Raw genomic sequence first — 22,564 nt, forward strand, 5'->3', positions numbered from 1 at the left:
GTCGGAGAATCCCAATGGTTCGTCGTCAGAATGAATTCATTAAGTTTGAACTGCAACGAAACAACACTTGACGTCATTTACATTAGGTAGTGAATAGCAATAGAAACAGTTATGTATTTACCATTATCTTCATACTTCACAGCATCATTAGCAATTAATCTGCTAAGGTAAAATTCGAAGACAGTTTCATCTAGCGGGTGATTTCTATTAGGTAACATGATGATGAGTTTAAAATCACCATTTCTATATGTTACTTCGGTCAATGGTCTAACGGTCTACTCACGATTCGCAGCTTTAGCGAGAAATTAAAATCACAATGGGCACGAATTCAATTTAATATTTTAACCAGTTCGGCGCACTGACATGGGCACATCGCCTTACTTGGACTAGCACCAACTAAGATAAACAACAGATAAGAGAACAGTTAGGCACGCATCGTTTTTCTCGCCTCATCTCGTTTATCTTCGTTTCAGTCACTAAGACAGATTCATTCACAGATGCGTTCGATTCGATATCTTCAGCGTCACAAAACCTTATTTATTTTTAAATAATAACATATTTATTTCAAAAATAATAATATATTAATTTTAAAATAAATAAAAATGACATCATTTCAAAATAAATATCACGAGTGTTGCGTCATGTGAAAATTTCAACTGTCTAACTATCACGGTTCATGAGCGCCTGGCGACAGACGGACGGACAGCAGAGTCTTAGTAATAGGGTCCCGTTTTACCCTTTGGGTACGGAACCCTAAAAATGGAACGAGGTAAGTGCAATTGTTGCTTTTCGACGAAATTAATAGGGAAAGGAACGACCGGTTCTCCATACAAACGTAGTCCCCATTTTTCTCTCGGGATATTGACATCACGGAAAATATTTTCACAAAATTAGATGTTTCTTAACTACTTATAGCTATGCCCTTCGTTTGATTATTGTCGATTTTTATTATCCCTTATAGGATCACTTTGTTGTCCGTCTATAGTTATATTTGTACGGAGCTCTCGGTGGGCGAGTCCGACAAGAGTTAGAAGCGAAAAACAAATTCCATAATAGGGACTACGTTTGTAAGTAGAAGCGGTCGGCCCACGGCCACTGTCGTCTTAACAAGTTTAACAACACGCGATTAGGGATTTTATATTAAATGTTGGAGCTATTGCTTATAGATATTAATAAAGCTAGCGGATATAATGGAACACAGACATGCATGGGTAGTAATAGTATTTTACAGTACATATGGTGCTAATTTTTACCGCCCTAGTGCGGTAACTAGCATTATATGTACTGTGTTGTACAATACACGTGTCGATTTAAAACACTCCCTTCTATCGTGTTTTAATTTATCGCTACTCTTTCCTTATTTTCGCACTTGTATCGTAATGCACTATTGTGCAACAGGTACATCATAACGGTTACTTAAAATATGATTAATCCAAAATCTGTTTTTATTTTTATTTTATGGTAGGTATGTTGATATATATCGATTTTAAATAGACCGTCACGATTGTCATGTTGTAACACTTAAATGAGGTTGTGATGGTTGAGGACGGGAGCAGCAAAGTAGGCACATTTTAAGGTAAGTATTATAGACACATTAACAAGAAAGTTATAATTACCAGAGGCCAAAGATATTTGAGAGGTGTCCGAGTTCTTCCGGCTGTGTACTGTGTTGAGCCCTAAGCTCTTGACGTCCGCCTCGATCTGCCTGTTGGCTTCCTCCAGCTTGGCGAGCAGCGCCCGGTCGGGCGTCGGGATTATGTCTGATGTCTCTGACGTTGGGAAACCTGCGAGAAATGCCCAATAATCCATTACACTCACGCGATGTGCGTCGATCTCGACTAAAAGTTACGAGTACCACTTTGTCAATAGCCAAAGAAGTCGCTACGGGAATACGGTGGATTGAAAATGGACTTTGAATGAATGGTTCATTGGTGGAATTGGTTCATTAACCAATATATGAAGAATCAATCTAAAATTATAATGAACAAAAGAAAGATTTTGATGTAAGTATGAAACATATTCTGGATTTGGTGTTCATTAATCACTTATTGAATCTAACTGACAATGATTATATAAATTCAATTTGGCAGAATGAGGTCGGCTCGTTATTGTATTGATTTGTTTCAAATATCTACTATACTATAGTGGTATTTGTACAAGATCACATATTTGACGTTATGAATTTGACCCTTATAAGACCTACCGTTTAAGAGGGAGCTAAAGCAAAATTGTAGTTTTTATATTGAATAATAAAACAAACATATGCCATAAACAAAATTTATGGATAATATTTGTAAGACCAGAGACTTCTAAAAACCTTAAAAACCGCGCAATGGCCATATTTTCCGACACATGTTCCACGCGGCGCACCAAATCTTTTTAACCGCCTTCATGTACCTTTCTAATTAATATGCTTTACGCAACCTCCTAACTGATAGCCTTAATAACGTCGTAGGTATATAAAGACAATCCATAAGTGTCAAATATGTGATCTAAGGTTGCGCCGACTATATTTAAACATCAATGTTATCGGTTAGCATGGCTCGTGCGCGAATGGGTAGTGTTGTAACATACTGTAAACATTTCGTTAGTCATATCAACGTAGCAATGGTATCCATAAACCTTTTTGAAACCTTTCGGATTATACGTGTGTAACTACATACTTAAAACAGATATATTTTGTGAATTAGGAACAGTCTGCAGGTTCATTAATAATTCAAAAGTAAATTTTAGTGATGCTGAAATAGACTGTAAAAGTCTTGATCATATATAGGTACTTATTAGGCACGCTTTACTTGTATACACATTTCGATACAGTCTTTAATATTCCAGATTTTTAATTTAATATTGTTCAATAGGTAAATAGACAAGGATGTTTATAGGCGTTTCTTTAGTACAGTTATCTGTTTATAGTAAGTACACCAATCGAATTTAAGATCGACGAATACTTTGACAACACACTTTCAGGGAATAAAGCTATATTTTTTTCGATACAAACTGACACTAATGGCTCCTGCACACAGTGCATGTAGCTTGCCCTCTAGCTACATGCACCAGTTAATGGCGTATGCTTGAATATCATGCATTATAACAGATGCGAGCTACTTGCGCATGTTATTTTCTTTAGCCCGCGCCTTTACCTCAGAGGATGAGGATCGCGCGGGTTACCTATTTGCGCAGGTGGCTCGCACTGGCATATGCTCGAGTCACTGAACCCACAAGCCTCTTTATACCGTTGTTTACACAATGCGTATTTTCTGCGCAAGCACCTTAACATATTACATGCGCCGTAATGGCCGTATGCAAGACTTACTTATAGTTTAGAACTTTTTACACCTTCCTTTTAATAACATTTTTTGTAATGCACATGACATGTAATGTTGAATAAATATATAAATATAACTGACGAGAGGGACGCAATATGTGAAAGGTAATGAATATATCTCCATCTCTCTTCTACAAATTGCTGCGTCCTTGTCGTCTGTTACTAAATTCAAGAAGGTGTAACAAGCTCTTTACTAAAGTAATATCACACCACAAACTTGAACTTGCCACTCACTTATTTTAAACGTTCTGTATCATAATCGTACGGAAGTGCAATTTCTAAACAAACAAATGATAAAGCGAGTCGAATTAGGGTATGTTGCGTGTAAGCATCTGGGTCAGTGGTGGATAAGTGTGACGGGGAAGGCATGCGGGGTTAAACTAATCTGCCTTTGGTTTCCAAACACAAAAATGGCAATTCGATATGTCAAACTGTTCGCCACTGCATTCGTTTCAAAAAGTATTGTAAAAAAGAGCAAACAAATATGAAATCACTTCGGTTTTTAGGGTTCCGTAGTCAAAAGCTTACAAACGGAGCCCTATTACGAAGTCTTTACAATCCGTCAGTTAGCCGGTGGACATTTATCTCGCGATCATTACCTTAAACAAGTTGACGACATCGACAGTTGAAAATATTTACAGTGCGAAAATTAATGGTGGCTCACAAACAAGGATCGTGATTTCAGTTTTTTTGGTAGTATTGTATAAAGTCATGGAACCATGTATTTTACTACAAAACACATATACCTACCATATCCTCATAAAACGAAAATATACAACTAATAACACTATATGTATATCTAAGAAGACAGCTGTATCACATCACTCTTTTAGAACCACAGACAACACACGAAATGCCATTTAAGTGTCTGAAAACTGACAGCAGTGTTTGGTGATGGGGGTTAGTGAGGTTAGTTTGAAACCAACAAACCGTCCAGAGATGACACAGGCGAGTCTGTATTACTAGCGATGGAGGTTCCGGGGGTGACAGCAGGCGCGGCGGGCGCGTCCTTAGCTTCGGCGTCCACCTTCATGGCTCCGGATGTGCCATATAGAGCCCTCCCTTCGCCCTTCGCCCCGCCTCACCGCGGCTCCTCTCTGCACCAGACACGCGCAGTCACGCCATCAGCTCAGAGACCAGACAATAGGTAGGTACGTCGCCCTGTCTAGCCCTACATTATATTTTATATGTATACTTTGTTTATATTCGACAATCTAATTCAGGTGATCACGTTGTGATCTCGCAACTTTTATGAAACTGTTTAATAAGATGTTACTTCCTCTCGCACACTTATATTTAATGAGATTGTATTTGTCAAGATCTACATATAATAACCGTATACGTTTTGCTCTTGTGTGCAGATACGACTAGTAAGCCCAAATAATGGCAAAAGTCCCAGTAATATGCAAATGATATATCCACCGACATGCACAAACATTATGAATAACATGACATATGGTAACGAATATGACAGGGTTGCAACCACAACACAAAAAAAACACAACAATGACGACATAATAAAACATCAATTAGTGACAGTTACGATATTTTATCGACACATTTCGTATCAGATTTGTTTTGAAGTATATCATGCTATGTTACAGTAGGTGAAAGTTAGTAGAACGATCCGCGCACCGCGGTCATCCGCCTACTAAGCATGAAGGTCTCAGCCGCAGCATACGTTTAATTGATCAAAACCACGCACGCAGCGACAGGCACATAGCGCGATGCGCGAGGCGAGCGCCACCGAAAAATCACGTCTAGGAATACTATGGAAACTTAACGCTGTGTAAAAAAATGTTTTTAGGAATATTATTTCGTAAACGTTTTAATTAGGTGACTAAGTTAATTAAACTAAATAGTTTAATTTAAAGGCTTCTGACGCTTTCAATATACATATATGAGTAGAATAAAAAAATATAGGGAAGGTTCCGTAAAGAGGGCGTGACTTCTCTATCACTATAATTGTATCCTAGTTTACCTACTTACAGTACTTACTACACAACATGTTTGAGCGAATAGAGTAGGACTTAAAAATTTACTACTAAAGGTAAAAAGAAAATGTCACAAAGCTCGCATAGTTTATCAACCCTTGAAAGGAAATACTAATGATAGTTGTGTTTCATTCACAAGTAGAAATATTTCAGTGTAATGTAAGAGACATTTACACAAAGCATGGCTCTACATGCTATACAGTCATATATAGTAAATATTATGCTCTCGGCGTCTTGCATAAAATATTCGTAGGCACGTACATTTCCATACAGTACATTTTCTAATAAAGGTAGGTTGCCGCCGGGCGGGAGAACGGTGGGTTAAAATCAAATAGATTGGTAATTTGGTAATATATACTACATAATATTATAATATAATACATGCAAGTAACAAACTTAAGTAAAACCCCTCTTGCATGTGTGTGCACCGTTTACAAAAACGTTTTACTCTTAACCTTTTATTAACATAAAATTATAACTGGAAAGGATATACAAATTTCGCTACCTCGTAGTAATTTGTGTGTCCGTAAACCTTACATTGTATTAACCTTATATTACCATACAAGGAATATCAATCCCATCATTTCACTACTACTTACATACAAGATGGCCTTTAATTAACTTTTTTTACTTATATTATTGTTTTATTTATATTTTTTTACTTCGTAATTTAGACAGATGTAGTCTTCCAGTATACGTAAAATGCAAGTTGCTTGGCTACAAACTACAAATATATCCATTTTAATTTATTTTTCTCATTCTTAAATATTCTCATTCTTTGAGGCCTTTGCCCAGCAGTGGGACACAGTGGGCTCTGAATAATAAATAAATATTCTTAAATAAAAGGTCACTCACTCAGTCACTTAGCATATTTATTCATGGCACACTAATGCTCCAACATAAACATAGAATTGTAGGTAAATAGTACCTAAAAAAGATTAGGTTAAAGCGCTCCTAATCAATTATCCAACATCCCCAAGGCCGTTGACATTCTTACTTAAGGGACGTCTTTTACTTTTAACGTAAGCAATGTTAGGTAAAAATGTAATGTATTTTTTGTAGCGGAAAAGCTCTTAAGGAACTTCGATTAGAACAGCGTTGGTGTCGAGTTGTTGACATTGGCGCCAGCAAACAAATCAAGTTACAGTTTGTATACTAGCAGAGGGCCGCGTGACTCATTGCGAGGACACTCTGGACACTCAATATCGAACTATCTATATTTAATATATATTTGCAATTGAAATGGAAATACTTTCTGGTGCACAAGAATTGCATGGTATAATATAATTTTGAAATGTTCACGTATTGATTTATTTTTAACTTCGTACATGCTCATGTAAAAAAAGGTAGTTACAGAATGGCGTAGTTGTAGGAACCCCAGACTATATTGCATAATCTAGTGCAAGTTTACACTTTTGCGTCGGCTTTTCAGAGAAAAAAATTCTTCAAACTTGGGATAGTTACTAAAATGTCTTAGAGTTCGAGATATGAGTTACTCAAAATTCTTTTAGAATTAAATAAATACGTGATGTGTATTTGTATATTTGCTGTAAGTCTGTAGGTAAGTACGAGTAGCTATAGCTCGTTGGGGATTTTGCTCGCTCATCCCTCATCAGTATTTAAATCCCATAGCTTCGTTGTTACTGTGCTTTCGTCACTGTCGATTGTGCATACGTCATCCTCGAGGAGTAAGAACGAAAAAAATAAACAGTTACATATGAGAAGATTGAGAAGTAATCTCCATGTTATATATAAAGTCTAAATTTTATGTAGCCTGAGGTATCTGCAAAAGTAGTATCTATGTATATGATTTAATAAACTCATAACAAGAAAATTTGCCCCGATTAAAATAGTATCAACGCTAAAACACAAATTTCTTATATTCGCTTTATTTAACCAAAACGGAATGTTTGGTGTGTGAGGTTAACTGTTACTGTGTGTGCAAAACAGATCTATCGATTTTGTTTGACTTTTTCTCAAAAACCTTTTTATAATTTTGACCGGTATCGATCGTAATTTCGATCGACGATGGTTCATAAATAGATCTAAAACTTTTAACTCACAGCTGGCACTGCTATAATTATGTCAGGATGTCCCAAAAATTCTTCATGATCTCGAACTAGCCGATTTTAACAACTGACTGTGTGACCTATGTTCAACATTTTTATCACTGTTCAATCTCAATTCTATAAGATGATGTATAGGCGTTAGGTACTAGTTTCAATCCAACTAGTTATCCATGAGTTATGAAAATATTGTCGGGCATGGAATTGTCACATAACTACAGTTCTCGTTGGAACTGCAACGACACGACGCTAACAAACCTAGGGCACTGCATACAGCTTGCGATGTATTGTAACATTCTAACGAACAAAAACTTCGCTCCCACACCGAGACAGAGCAACGTTGTTAGTTAAAACCTCGGCCACTCCATTACTACGAATACCCGATTGAAGTGTATCAAACAACTAACTCTCAGTTTATTTAGTCGAAAATCTATATAAGATTGCACAAATGTTTATAGTACATTGTGCAACATGGGGCGTCAGTTAAATATTGCAAACGAGAGTATAGTTAAATCGCGACGGCTTGCCGGAGCGATTTATAGTCTCGAGTTTGCAATATTATTACGCTCCGAGTTATTTGACTTCGCTAGTTTTTACGTACACGCTTTATTATATTTGTCTATGTTACTTTTCTCAAATTTAGTTTGTTGGTATAAAAACTAGCGAAGTCAAATCCTGAACTTTAATTACATCCCAAGCGAACTAGAACTTGGCACCCATATAGATCTCAATTCTTTTCCGGCGAAGTCAACAATGACGCATACCCATTCTTAATATTGAAATTAGCTCTCATTTCAGATTTATTATTTTGATGGGATATCATTACTTTTTGTATTATTCAGCTAATACAACTTGTAGAAATATACACAAGTTTAGAAATATCTCGTCCGCGATCTGCTACTCTAAGCCACGGGTTGACATAAATGGTCATTTCGAAAATAGCATATGAACTGGGACAGGCTGTCTAATAGCACTAACTTTATTGTTGAATAGTTAACTCAAAAGCTTTTATCGTATGTCACACTGTCTGAATATATTATAATCGCAACTGGGAAAACAATGCTGTTTGGATCATGTTAACATATTTTTACTTTTAATAATAATTGTGTGTGACTACAAGCCGAGAGGACCTTACATTATTGTTTCTACTCCGGTACTTCTATTTGTCAAGTAAATGACTGCCAGTGATATCTAAATCGACTTCATTAGAAGCGCGGCGCTTATCTATAGGGATCATAATAGCAGTGTTATTATGAATATTCATACAATATAGTACAACTGTTGTATTTTTTTAAGCTAACCTCTAGGCCAGCTGGTGGGGGTAAAACTGTCATTTTACGGGGGTACCTATCTATAAGAAAAAATATTAATGATTATGGAGGAGGGGTAAAATCGAGTTCCCTAGTTAGTCAAAGGGGTCACAGTACTAAAAAGGTTAGGTAGGAACCACTAATCTAGGCAAACATCTACAAACCAAATTGAAAAAAAAAAAAAAAACGGAACCCTTATAGGATCACTTTGTTGGCCGTTCGTCCGTCCGTCTGTCTGTCAAGATCCTTTATCTCACGCGTGGAGGTATCGAGTTTAAATTAAAACCATAGGTATACTCAGGTCTACAGCCCCTTAAAGCCGTGAAAAAAATCAAACTTCTAAGTTAACGTAAAAAAGATACGGCTGTTTATGCCGCAAAAAACGTATATTTCGACACTCAAGGGAATCAAGATGTAAAGGGTACTTCCCGTTGACATAGAACTATGAAATTTGGCAAATAAAATTGTCTTACACTACAAGTACAGGGAAAATCTGAAAACTATAAATTTGTAAAAAAAAAGTTTAATTTGGACGGAACCCTAGGTGGGCGAGTCCGGTTTTTTATCCTTTTTGGAAGTAAAAAAACTTAAATTTTGAAGTTTAAGGTCTTGTATTTTTTATCGTTTCCATATAATATTGTCCAATTTATTGTGATAAATTGCTCATTTACTATCTTTTGAACTGTTATGATTGCTCCGCACCCGGCGTCTACCTAGTGTCCACCTGTATTCGTTGCTACGGAAATTTGCCTCTAAAATGACATGTAACGGGTAATTCCATTCATCTACACTATGACGAAAGGGCAGACGCAGACAGACAACAGCTACCTATTTAGGTGTACCTCAATCAGTTTGAATATTCGAGTAATCTATCCATCCGCTTTGAGACACAGCTAAAATGTATGCATTAGAGGGGAAATCGAGTTCAAGGTTGCTTTATTTGAATCAGCTATTATCATCATCTTCCTCGCGTTGTACCGGCATTTTGCCACGGTTCGTGGAAGTCCAGACTTCCCGAAAACGACTACCATCTGACCTTCCAACCCAGAGTGTAAACTAGGCCTTATTGGGATTAGTCCGGTTTCCTCACGATGTTTTCCTTCACCGAAAAGCGACTGGTACACATCAAATGATATTTCGTACATAAATTCCGAAAAACTCATTGGTTAATCCAGACCTATAAGTAAAAAGAAATACCTACAATCGGGTTCATCCTGGTAAACCCGAGGTTCACTGCGTCTTTTCAGGGCACAAGTACGACCGGTGCATGATGCATTCAATAGTCAAAGCCTCAGTGTATGTAGCTCAAATTTATATGGTCGCGAACGATATGCACTGAGACTAATATCAAATCAAGACTTACTGAAATTGGAAAGTAAAAAAAAATCGGTTCTCATATCTAATGTACGAAAGTGATGGGCTTATTTCAGTTCGGTTTAAGTGCAGTAAATATATGTGTACACCTACAGTTAATTTGCGGCCAAATTTAAACCCATTAGGTTGCGTTGGTCAAGTAGGTACGACACGTATTACACAGTAGACGGAGTTCTCTGGAGAAAGCGGCAAACTGTTTTGTGGAGTTACATTGTTACATTAATTATGGAGTGAACTGTCTTGCATTAAAAATAAAATGTGCATTTTTTAAACTATCGGAGCTTAAATAATAGGTCTGATCTTTCTGCAATCAAAGCAGTGCACATGTTTAGGTCAAAGTAAATTGATAAGTATTGTTGCAATCAGCGAATTATCCAGTGACACAAACTACTAACAATAATAATACGGTAACGGTCATTCATATTTACCTGTTTTGTAATTGGGTTTGTCGCAGCTGGCAGAGGATCAAACATAAACAAACTGAAACAAAAAAAAAAACATTATGGTATCGATTTCCATTCAAAAAGTAAACAGAATGTCGATATCAGGCTATCAGTGAGCGGTTCGACTGCAGAGTCCGTGCTAAAAAAAGACTGCAACGAACCCATTCGTGCGCATATGAAAATCAAACAAATATGAATCTCTGGCATATAAAATGACTGACTTTGCAAAGCGATCAGAGGGACGAGGAATAAATAACTGGGCAAATACCGGTTACAAATGGATTAAGGACCCATGTAGCCATCCATAATTAATTGCATTAGTTTTCGCTTTACTTTCATTACACCTAAATCATCATAATGCTATTGTCTTTATTTGTCCTAAATTTTAAAACAACTTAGTCCCAAAATGCATATACCTATACACCGTGTTTTTTTTATTTCCATTAATTTCAAGTGTGCATTCCTGAGCTTAAATCAAGTAACTTTCTCAAAGACACCGGTATTCTAATTACTCGGTTTCGGAGATAATCAATAAAATAAAAAATCTGATAAGGTTCCTACGAGCATGTCTTCTCGAGCCTTAGGGCCTGTTTACATATTGATTAGTGTTTAGTACGAGTTTATACATTTGCTACTAAACTTAAGTACTATTTCGGACGAACGATGTTCGAAATGACATTGATATGTCACAGTTTTCAATAGGGCGTTTATTTAATATATTTATTTATTTAATCCATACTAATATTATAAATGCGAAAGTCTGTCTGTCTGTGTGTTCCCTCTTCACGCTTAAACCGCTAAACCGATTTAGATGAAATTTGGCATAGAGATAGGTTGAGTCCCTGAGAAGGACATAGGATAGTTTTTATCCCGAAAATCATTGCTTAAGAAAGTAAAAAGCGGGGTGGAATTGAGATAATTAACGCAGTGCCTGCAAATTTGTGTGCATAATATGCTCAAATTTAGATTGCTATGAAAAAAAATCCAGGCGCTATTCTTACTCTAGCTGCGGTTACTAAGTCCACGCAGACGAAGTCGCGGGCAAAAGCTAGTATATAATATTAGCACTAACAGATAAACCTTACATGCTAACATTCAAATTAATTTATATTTATATTTACTCTTTTGCTTAACTAGTTTAGTTTGACTGTATTTAAAATAAATTATTTTACACCTCCATGCATGAAATAAAGCACCAAAAGAATAATAGAGAACGTAGACAGCAGTTATTTTTAGACACAATTTCTATTTTAAATCCTGTATAAAACTATAAAGAGTAGCTAATTTGATTGCGACGTCACATGATAATGTTTCATATAAATTCCATAGTACCAAAATCGTTTTAAAAAATCGAAAAAAGAAACTGATTTGTCTAGTATTCAAATACCCTATTGTTTGGTTGAGTTAAATGTAATATCCGTGTGAGCATGTTGCAATTTAATTACTTTTTATATATAAAAAATTAACAATTTTTTTATAGTGTATTAATTTCTTAATAGTCGCCAGCGAGCGTGTCGATATATCGGAGCGGCCAAGGTGATCGTGATCGCAAATATCAGAACACGACTCTATTGACGAGGCACTAGAGTGCGTGTTCAGATATTTTTGAGCACCTCGGCCGCTCCTATATATCTGATGGCGACAGTACAAATAAAATAAAACTAGTGTATATTTTCTGTTGTAAAATGATTCTGTCCAAAGCCAATCACGAATCTATGAAGGTTTTCTATGAAAGGTGCCTTATTGCCAAAATTATAATATATTTTTTTTTAGCAGAGTACACTCGTAAAAGCACTACCACACGCATTGTCATGCGTAAAAAATACAGTTCAAATATTTTATGTTATTACGCGAAACTCTGCGTAGGGCCGCCCAGGGGCGCCACTACCACGGAACACGAAAATAGAAATTTCGTTATCTACCTCTCTATCACTCTTGCATATTCGAGCCATAGAGGCAGATAAGTTTCGATCTGATGGCGACTGTACTATGTGAAAAAGTCGGCAAAACTATAAAGTTACATAGGATACTAAAAAAAGTCGGCTAGGTGCTAACTGTCAAATTCCAGTATTTGTAAATGTCGGCTAAATGCGAAGTAACAATATGAAAAATCAGGATTCTTTGCCTCTGGCTTGACTTTACCTATCGGCCAGAGTGGAGTCGTTAGAGCTATAAGCTCCAGGGGTGGAAGTGAAATATGCATAAGACGCGAGTTGGCACAGTGGCTGTTAACAGCAGCCACTGGGTATAAGCGGCGCACACCTCTCGACCCGACACCCCGATAGCCGCTCATACCGATTTTGCCCTTGAGCCATCCTAGATGTCGCTTTTTGTGGGGGCCCATCTTGAAAGGGCGAGTCACCGTCTGCCGGAAATAAAATTGCATACCGTTTTATCAGACAGGCCTCCGGTTTTTTATCCCATAACTCAGTACTTAGTGCATCGCTTTCACCCAATAACCTAGTTCATTTTAGATCCCATCAACTCTCAATAGTCCTTACACCTTGGCGGGTGCTGCCTCTGCGTGCGTCCCATGACACGGGCAAAGGCAGCATTCGCTCGGTGTACCCCTTACATTTCACTAAAGTGTTAAAAGAGCGTCTACGTGTTGGCTTCGGCTACGCGCACGCCTCCCAAAGGTCCAGAACACTTCCGTGACGGGAAAAACATGAAAAATCAATAAGTCTGCAAAACGATAGAAAGTATAAAAGTTGAAATAGTCGGCAAAGAGCGAAAGTCGGCGAATAGCCATCATATTTATTTTGGACCCTGTGTCTGCACGCCGATCACTATATGTGTTTTGAAAAGGAATTGCAAACTCATTAAAGTTGACTAATAGGAAGTATTATACCTAAAGCGGACACACTGCCCACGTGGACAGGTAGAACGCACCGTGACTCATCGGCCGGCTACTCGCGTTTCCCGTTCTCTAATTTGATACGATACCGGCCTGAGTGTTTATTCCTATTGATGGTTACTTAGTCGGTGCTGAGGCGACCAATGTACACGAAATTTGTAATTATGGTTAATCGAAAAGCGCACTTACACTGGTCTTCCTGTGCATGTTTGTATCACCTTTGATTGGTAATTGAATTGCGATTGGATTACCACCTAACGAATCAGATATAATTGCATATACCATCACGCCCCGCGATTGTTATGCTATTTAGGGTCCTAGCTAAATTGGTTGTTCAATACTTGCGCTATGGAATGTCCAATTTAGCTAGAACTTTAAATGGCTCAACAATCACAGAGCGTGACTGTAGTATATCTACTGCCCATGACTAATCATATTGTGCGTATACACATACTGTAGTAGCCTTGCACTCGTCCTTCTGGATTTTTTATTTAAAAAAAATCCCAAGCATTAGAAGCGTTTTTGTTTGAATTAACATTAACTTAAACCGTTACGTTTGTGAGCGTTTTAGTTTGTGAACTTATTGCCTTATAGGTAAATGTTTCGTCTATGCCATTGACGCCATTGTACAACGCAGACAAAGCAACGCGCTAAGGACGGCGGTCTCGCGTGATCGTGATTAAGTAGAAAAAACAAATTCGGTATAATATTTGAGCATTTTTATTTAACGACAGGTGGCTTATTATTTGTTACAATTTTAGCTGCTTGTATTGCTCTTGTTGCACAATTGCTTATCAAGAACAAAAATCACAGAGCTTGACCCCGCTATGAAACTAATGCCCTAACGGATTTTTAGGGGTCATCCATTAATTACATCACACGTTAAGGGGAGGGCGGGGGGGGGGTCAAGAAAATGTGACATGTTGTGACAAGGGGGAGGGGGAGTCACAAAGTTTGTGACGTCACTAAATTATTTAAATTATTTTATTCGCTGTACAGTTAAATAACAAGTTTTTGGAACGATATTCGTTTTTATTTGTTTAATTTTCTTTCCTAATCAGTTTTAGGTTATAAAGTTAATAATTTTGATAAAATATTAATAATACTTAACTCGGAGGAGGGGTCAAAAAACCTATAAATTCGTGTGACGTAATTAATAGATGAACCCTTACAGCGGTTCGAATTGTAGTAATAATAGAAGATAGTTTTCATGTGGTTTAGAATAAATGTAAAATGTACATAAACAATGTAATAACACTAATAACTTTGCTGACTCTAGGTACATGTAATCAATACCCGCTACTGGCATACCTTCGGTACTTAGTTCACGCCTGCCTAAATTTGTACGAATCTAACACAGACATATATGTATACTTAATAAAAGAAAGTTCTTTATTGTATATGTAGTGGAAATAGTGGAATCCAATGGTTATCCTACCCAGCTACAGGTGCGAACATGAATACATACTAAAATACCTACAGCACATATAGTATTTTCATAAAAACCACAGCGAGAAGGTGGTCGTGAGTTTTTTACGGCGGCGGACCGTAACGAATGAGCGTGACGTTATTATCGCGGATAGACGTCAGGCCGAGTGGTACCCTGAAGCGTAAATGCAGGATGTACCTATACACACAGGGTAAGCTGTCCAAATGAATCGAAATAGAGAAGTCTAGGAGGTGACTCGAATCAAAACAACACGTACCTAGAATAGGTAATATTTAAGTATTTGGTAGAACATTTACTCTTCTTCATCTTTATCTTCCTCGCGTTATCCCGGCATTTTGCCACGGCTCATGGGAGCCTGGGGTCCGCTTGACAACTAATCCTAAGAATTGACGTAGGCATTAGTTTTTACGAAAGCGACTGCCATCTGACCTTCCAACCCAGAGGGGGAACTAGGCCTATGTTAGAATTAGTCCGGTTTCCTCACGATGTTTTCCTTCACCGTATTTCGTAGGTACATAAGTACCGAAAAACTCATTGGTACAAGCCGGGGTTTGCTCTTAATACCGCTAGGCCACCAGCGCTTTTACCCTATTTCTTATAAAATAGCTTTTCTATTTCTTTTCATCAAACGCAAATGTCAATGTGACTGATAATATCAGGGATTCGACATGCCTACACACGTCAATATGAGATTCATTCTAATTCTATTTTCAAATAAGTATGTTATGTACCTATATATTTGACCGACCGTGATGGAAGTGTCCATTTTAAAGATTATTCGCTTGAGGGTCAATAAGCGCCACTTGCACCATCCCACTAACCCGGGGTTAACCGGTTAAACCGTTAACCCAGTGTCAAATTGTACTGGTAACCATGGACACTCCAGGTTTAAACGGTTAAGCCCGGGTTAAGGGTTTGGTGCAAGTGGCGCTAAGAGTGTAAACATGTCGTTTAAAAAATATGAAATAATAACGACACATTTATATTATTCCCGCTGTGTTATTATTATGACTCAACTCCGCATAGGTACAGTCGCCATCAGATATATCGGAGCGGCCGAGGCGCTCACAATATCTGAACACGCCTCTATTGTCAGGGCGTTAGAGTGCGTGTTCAGATATTGTGAACACGTTGTCCGCTCAGATGTATCTGATGGCGACTGTACCTATTACTATAGAACCAATACTTGTACAGTCGAAGGCAAAAATATCGATCCAGACAAATGGCTCAAAAATATGTGAATACGACTTTATTGTCTAAGGTATAAGAGCGTACTCATATTTTTGAAACTTTGGGAATGTATATATATATATATATTTATGCCCTTGACTGTACGGGCAGTATAAAAATGGAGTTCTAAATATTAAAAATAGTAAAAGCTTGAACTAGTTCAAATGTTGGCCGGAACCACTTGCGAATAATTAATAGCCTCGCGTCTGGAAGCATCAAAGCAGCTGCAGAATATAATCTATTAATTCGGGCTGGACTCCAACTGATTGAAATTCGGATGTATATTTACCAAACCTGGTGCTTAAACAATACAAGCACTAGTTGCAGGTTACGGAATAGAACACGCGGCGGCGGGTGTAAGCATGAACATAAAATTACCGCATTCGTGGCAATCTTAGGTCAAAATTACACCGAATACATACCTTAGCGCAACACTGCGTTGCATGTCCTACGCATTCAATAACACATATGTATTGTATAATGCAAAAAATACATATGCAAGCGATATGACACAGTAACGGACAGTAACGTTACGAGCTGTCAAGTTGTTTTTTTCTTTCATAGCGATTTTTTTCCGAAAATATGTACCAAAGATAGATATAACTCCGTAATAGATGTTCACAGTCTAAGGAAAAAACGTGCCTCGAAAATCAAGAAAATTTGATTCTCGTTCAGAGGGCGCCACTAGTTTTAGCCCACTGTCGTATAGATGGCGTTGACTGTTTCGTTTGTTATTTAACAATTTTAACGCATATCAGTGAAAGAACATGGGTCAAAATCATAAAAATAATTAATGCAAATAAAAAAAATCATTTATCCATATTTAAATACATTTTATCGTATTTTTATAAATATTTATTTTTAGTTTTAAAGTGTGTCGACAGATGGCAGTGAATTTACTGGGGTTACAAAATTTACTATGACAGTACCGCTCTAGTATAAGTTACTCTATGTATGTACTAAATCAAAAATTTGTTTTTGAAGACCCTTACTTATTTTGAAAGACCTGATACAACGAGACCCCACATTACAGCGTTAAAGAAAAAAAAATCATCGCCACTGCGTTTGATCATAGTTATGCAGAAAATGACCAACTCCATTTTTTTATTAATAATAATATAAAAGCGACCAAAGCCCAGTGGCAGTTAGGGTGTGAGTCACTTTGGCAAAAATAAAAAGTTGGTCACTTTCTACAGAACTACGGTCGTTTATGGAACCCTATACAAATATTTTTTCCTATTTTTTACCATTCTGACGGAGTAATTGATGTATTTACCCATGCAAAATTTTTATTCATTTAGAATCATTTATTCATCAATTGTGCATTACAGGTAATGAATACAGGTGTTATAAACAATTTGTTCTCTGTAATACGTCTTGCGACGTACAATGATTTTAGTTACCTAGCGCATGCAATATTATTAGAAATGTCACTTTATTTAAAATAAAAATAATCAATAAGTTGTAATTAATAATTTAAAATAAATAATGATTAATGGGTAATTATATAAGTCAATCATTCATTTGTCAAAGTGTCCATCAGAAATTCATCAATCTTGTAATAACATTTATCTTTTAATAATTTTTTTAACCTAATCTTAAATGTCGACAGCTGTTCATTTCTGAGCAGATCCGGTAATTTGTTAAACAATTTAGGGGCCATTGTGTAGATGGTATTTGTATAAAAGCTTGTTTTTGAAATACAATTTCCTGGGGGAAGAATTTTTAGCGTATTTGTAGCTGGGCGAGGATGAGTATTTACATGTACAGTGAATCGGTCCATATATTGTTTTACAAATACACATGCTTCGTAAATATACATAGAATGGAGTGGTAACAGGCCTAATTTCTTAAACAAAGGTCTACAGCTTGTCATTTGGTTAACTTTAAACATAGCTCGTACAATTTTCTTTTGGGCTTTAAATAAAGGCATGATATCACAATCAGCAGCATTGCCCCAGTGTATAATTCCGTATCTGAGATTAGAGGATACATAAGCGTGATAAGCAGTGAGAGCTGACTGCTGCGAAACCGTTTCTGTCAGTCTTCTTATGACATAGACATACTGGTTTATTTTTTTACACAGATTACATATGTGCCCTCCATCCCACATTACTATCTATTTGAATGCCAAGAAATTTAATTTCATTTACGTGTTCTATATTTTCTTCTTTATATTTGACCACAACATCATCCGAGGACCCTGACTTTTGGAGGTGAAATTGCATGCATTTCGTTTTTCCTAAATTTACTACTAGGTTGTTTTCACCCATCCAGTCTATAACAGTTTTAAGCGAATTATTAATAGTATTTTCATAGTCCTTATTTTTGTCACCTTTTATTATCATTGTCGAATCGTCCGCAAACAAGATCATTTGGTCATTTATAAATCGAGGTAGGTCATTTATATATATTATAAACAAAAGTGGGCCAAGAATACTTCCCTGTGGAACCCCGTATTCTATGACTTTCAACTCTGACCTTGCTTTATTTTCAACTTTATGTTCATCTATGTAATTAATTTCTGTATACTGTTGTCTGTTGGTTAAGTATGATTTAATGAGTGCGTGTGCTGGACCTCGAATACCATAGGCATAAAGCTTTTGTAGCAGTTTTTTGTGGCATACAAAATCGAATGCTTTTGTCATGTCCATAAACACGGACATGACAGGTACTTTGTTATTTAGACACTCTGCAATAGTTCTCATTAAATCATATATAGCCAGATTAGTACTTTTTTCCCTTCTAAAACCATATTGTTCATCAATTAAAATGTGAAACTTTTCTAAGAAATTATATAACATGTTGTGTATTACTCTTTCGAACACTTTTGAAACAACCGGAAGAAGTGCAATGGGTCTATAATTATCACACAGATGTTGGTCTCCTTTTTTGAATAGTGGTCTTACAACTGCTATTTTTAGTTTATCTGGAAAAATTCCGTCTTTAAGCGATAGGTTAATTATATAGCTAAGGGGCCCAGCCAAAAAGGTTGAACAGTGCTTTATAACTATAGTTGGGATGTTATCATAACCTGTACTATTAGTACACTTCAATTTTTTTATTATTCTATTTATGTCTATTGATGTAGTTGGTGTCAAAAAAAGAGAATGTAATGTCTTATCTATATTAGTTTCTGTAAGAGAAGATTTGCCAATTTGTAAATTTTTTACTAGATTTGTGTATGTATTATTAAATGAATTTGCAATATCTGTGGGATTTGTAATATAATTTCCATTGTGATTAATTTTAGAAATACCTTTCGGTGATATATATTTATTTTGGTTTATTATTTTCCAGGCTGCTCTTGTTTTATTAGCAGCTTTGTGTATAGATTTACTATTCTGTATCCTTTGAGATTTGTCAATAATTTTTTTAAATATGTTACAATAACGTTTATAAGCGGCCAGCTCTTTCTCACACTTGGATTTTTTACATGACATGTACAGTTTTCTTTTATTCTTACTGGACGTTTTAATACCTTTTGTAAGCCAAGCAATTTTTTGTCTTGATATTATTTTAATTTTCTTTAACGGGAAACACATGTCGTAATAACATTCTATAAGTTCTATGAAATAACTGTAGGCTTTATTAACATCTGAACAGCTATAAACCTCACTAAAAGACGTGCTTTCTATTAGTGTCTTAAATTTATCTAGATTTTCGACGTTATGGATACGTTTGAGTATATACCAGTGTGTCATATCAGCTGGTCTATTAATTTGAATGTTTAGCAATACTGCAGAATGATCTGAAAGATTAAGGTCAAGAATTTTGCTACTACGTTTATAAATATTGTGGGCGAAATTATCTAAGCATGATCCGCTTTGAGTTCTAGTAACTTGTTTTATTTCTAAGCGCAAATTATAATTAAGTAGCGTATTTTCAAAATCCTGTGATAGTCTAGATTTTTTTAAAAGATTTATGTTGAAGTCACCACATAAAATAATTTTTTTACCTTTAGTGACGGGTAATTTGCTTAATAATAAGTTAAGTCTTTCCATAAAACAGTCCGCATTATTGATATTTGGTGTCCTGTATACGCATATTATTATTAGTTTCAGTTCAGGTATTTCTACAGCACTACACTCAAAGATGTTTTTGATAGAAAGTTTCTTTACGAAGGTTAATTCGCAACACTCGATATTTTAGGATCTTCGTTTTTATTTAACTATTATCTATAGAAAAAAAACAAGACTATTATTTGGAAACTTGTATGAGAAGTTATTACGCTGCGTCTTACGTAAGCGAACAACTGTTGTTCTCCTACGTAGTACGCTGCGTTAGAGTTAGATCGCCAGATGCCGACCTCCGCGATATGTATAGGGAGCGTGCATGAACTGTTAAGAGGGCAGCACAGGAGACGTCAGATTTTTGGCGCGAGGCGTAAATGTGAAGTTTATGCTTCCGATGTAGCCCACAAGATGGCAGAACATACTATGCACAAGAAAAACGTACGAGAACGGTAGATGGCAGCACTTGCTTTGGCGTGAAGTGTCAATGTACACGTTTGTTTTTGATTCAGGCCACAAGATGGCAGACCCACCAACGCGCACGACCCCTAGTCTGATTTTTATTCAACAAACTTACGTCACTGTCACGTCAAAGTGACATGTTAGGCCCTAACAGTAAGGGGATCTCAAGGTGTGGACCAGTATTATTTAGTTTGGACTGGAACATTTCATTTTTGATACAAGCTTTTATCGCTGACTGTACTTTTCTTTCAACAGGCTACTGATACCTTGTCGAGACAATTCTAACAAACTCAAACACAATTAGGTTTTGCTGTTTTATCACAGAATTTCCATTAAAATAGCCTGTCTCCATCATCATCAAATCAGCTTGTGGTACCATAATATTGCATTCTCACCCAACTTACATGTGTATGTGAAGATTGTGAAGTTTCAACGGAATTGAATATTTGGGAAGTGGGTCTAATTTGGCTTGCAAGATTTGACCCGAACTAACATTATAACTTAAAATATAAGCTTGTAAAAACTGGCTAAGTGCCAGTCGGGCCAAGCTTAATGGAGGGTTCCGTACCTTCATATGATATAAAAAGTCATACCAACAAAAATGGCGTGTCTTCCCAGCACTTATCCCCATTTAATAAGAAGAGCAGCTTTTCGGAAGCATGTTTCAATCCTTATTAATGAGTCAATCAACCTTTATAAGCCTGAAGCTGCAGCTCACGAAATTCACCTATGTTCAAAATTTCATTAAAATACTCCTTTAACTTTTTAGATACATGGCTGTGACATAGACAGATGGACTTGACGAAACTGTTCTGCATGGGTTTGGTGGGTTCGTTTTTTTTTTTCATTTTGGCTATGGAACCCTAAAAAGCATAATAATATAATCTAACATAATTAACCTCCTTTTTATAAATCAGTTAAAAATTAATTAGTTAAAGAACATAACGGTTAGCCATTATGGAAACACTTAATCTCGAACATTCGTCAAAGGGGCAGTTTGAAGCAGCTGCCTGGATGTGTCCAGACTGTGATATTGCAAAAGTTTTCTTTTCAGCTGTCACAATACCTGTTTACATTTATTCATCTTCCTCGTGTTGTCCCGGATTTTGCCAAGGCTCATGGGAGCCGCTTGGCAACTAATACCGAGAATTGGCGTAGGCACTAGTTTTTACGAAAGCGACTGCCATCTCACCTTCCAACCCACAGGGTAAACTAGACTTAATTGGGATTAGTTCGGTTTCATCACGATGTTTTCCGTCACCGAAAAGCGACTAGTAAATATAAAATGATATTTCGTATGTACGTAAGTTTCGAAAAACTCATTGGTACGAGCGGGGGTTCGAACCGGCGACCTCGGATTGAAAGTCGCACGCTCTTACCGCTATGCCACCAGCGCTTAACATTTACATTTATTATAATGAGAATAAAAATAAGACTACAGTAAAGTAAGGTTATTATTTTCAAGTAATAATGTTCATTTCACTTGTTATGTAGTAGAATGGTTGTCAGTGTTGAGTTCATCAAAATGCCAATGAAAAAAATGTATAAACTCGCAAAGAGCAGTTAGCATTGCCAAAAAAAATTCGCAAAAACAGCACTTTAAAAACAATAATAAATACATGCAACACCTATCATAATAACATAACATGTGCCTTGGTTTGAAACAGGAAGCCCATTTATGGTGTAGGCACTTATCTTAAATATAAGAACAGACATCGGATTTCTAAGGGAGAAATTAAATGACAAGCAGGGAGTCCCTATATCGATAAACTCAATAGGGAATATTACGCAAAACTGCGTAGTTGCCACTAGCACATTCAGAGGGTCTCTGAGCCTCCCTATCATTTTTGTATCTTCGAACGATAGAGAAGCAGATAACAAAATTAAATTTTTGCGTTTCGCGGTAGATCCCTGTAAACAAACCGCCTTGATGCATCAATGTTATATTTATTCACAACAAATTATTTTAATAATATGTGTAGTATGTACAAGTTCCTCTATGGTTTAGGATGTGCGCTAGGGCTGCACTCTGGTGGCAGA

At 36.6% G+C, this 22,564-nt stretch overlaps 1 protein-coding gene and 1 long non-coding RNA gene across 3 annotated transcripts in view; both read right to left on the reverse strand.

Annotated features, from left to right (window-relative positions):
• LOC134754512 (uncharacterized) overlaps positions 1-22,564 on the reverse strand; it is a 348,665-nt gene that overhangs the window by 46,770 nt on the left and 279,331 nt on the right. The gene's annotated exons all lie outside the window — the stretch shown is intronic.
• Positions 1-22,564, reverse strand: part of LOC134754212 (ecotropic viral integration site 5 ortholog) — a 41,878-nt gene that overhangs the window by 17,739 nt on the left and 1,575 nt on the right. Inside the window, exons 2-4 of one of the 2 annotated variants that reach the window (XM_063690376.1) lie at positions 10,498-10,549; positions 4,256-4,422; positions 1,617-1,784 (exon numbers count right to left, since the gene is read on the reverse strand). In XM_063690376.1, coding sequence (XP_063546446.1) covers positions 1,617-1,784; positions 4,256-4,358 — 271 coding nt within the window. In that variant the 5' untranslated portion in view covers positions 4,359-4,422; positions 10,498-10,549. Of the gene's footprint in view, positions 1-1,616; positions 1,785-4,255; positions 4,497-10,497; positions 10,550-22,564 lie in introns of both variants that reach the window. The other variant, XM_063690375.1, reaches the window with a different exon arrangement.

The sequence above is a fragment of the Cydia strobilella genome, chromosome Z, assembly GCF_947568885.1.
Source record: "Cydia strobilella chromosome Z, ilCydStro3.1, whole genome shotgun sequence".
Taxonomy (NCBI): Eukaryota; Metazoa; Arthropoda; class Insecta; order Lepidoptera; family Tortricidae; genus Cydia; species Cydia strobilella.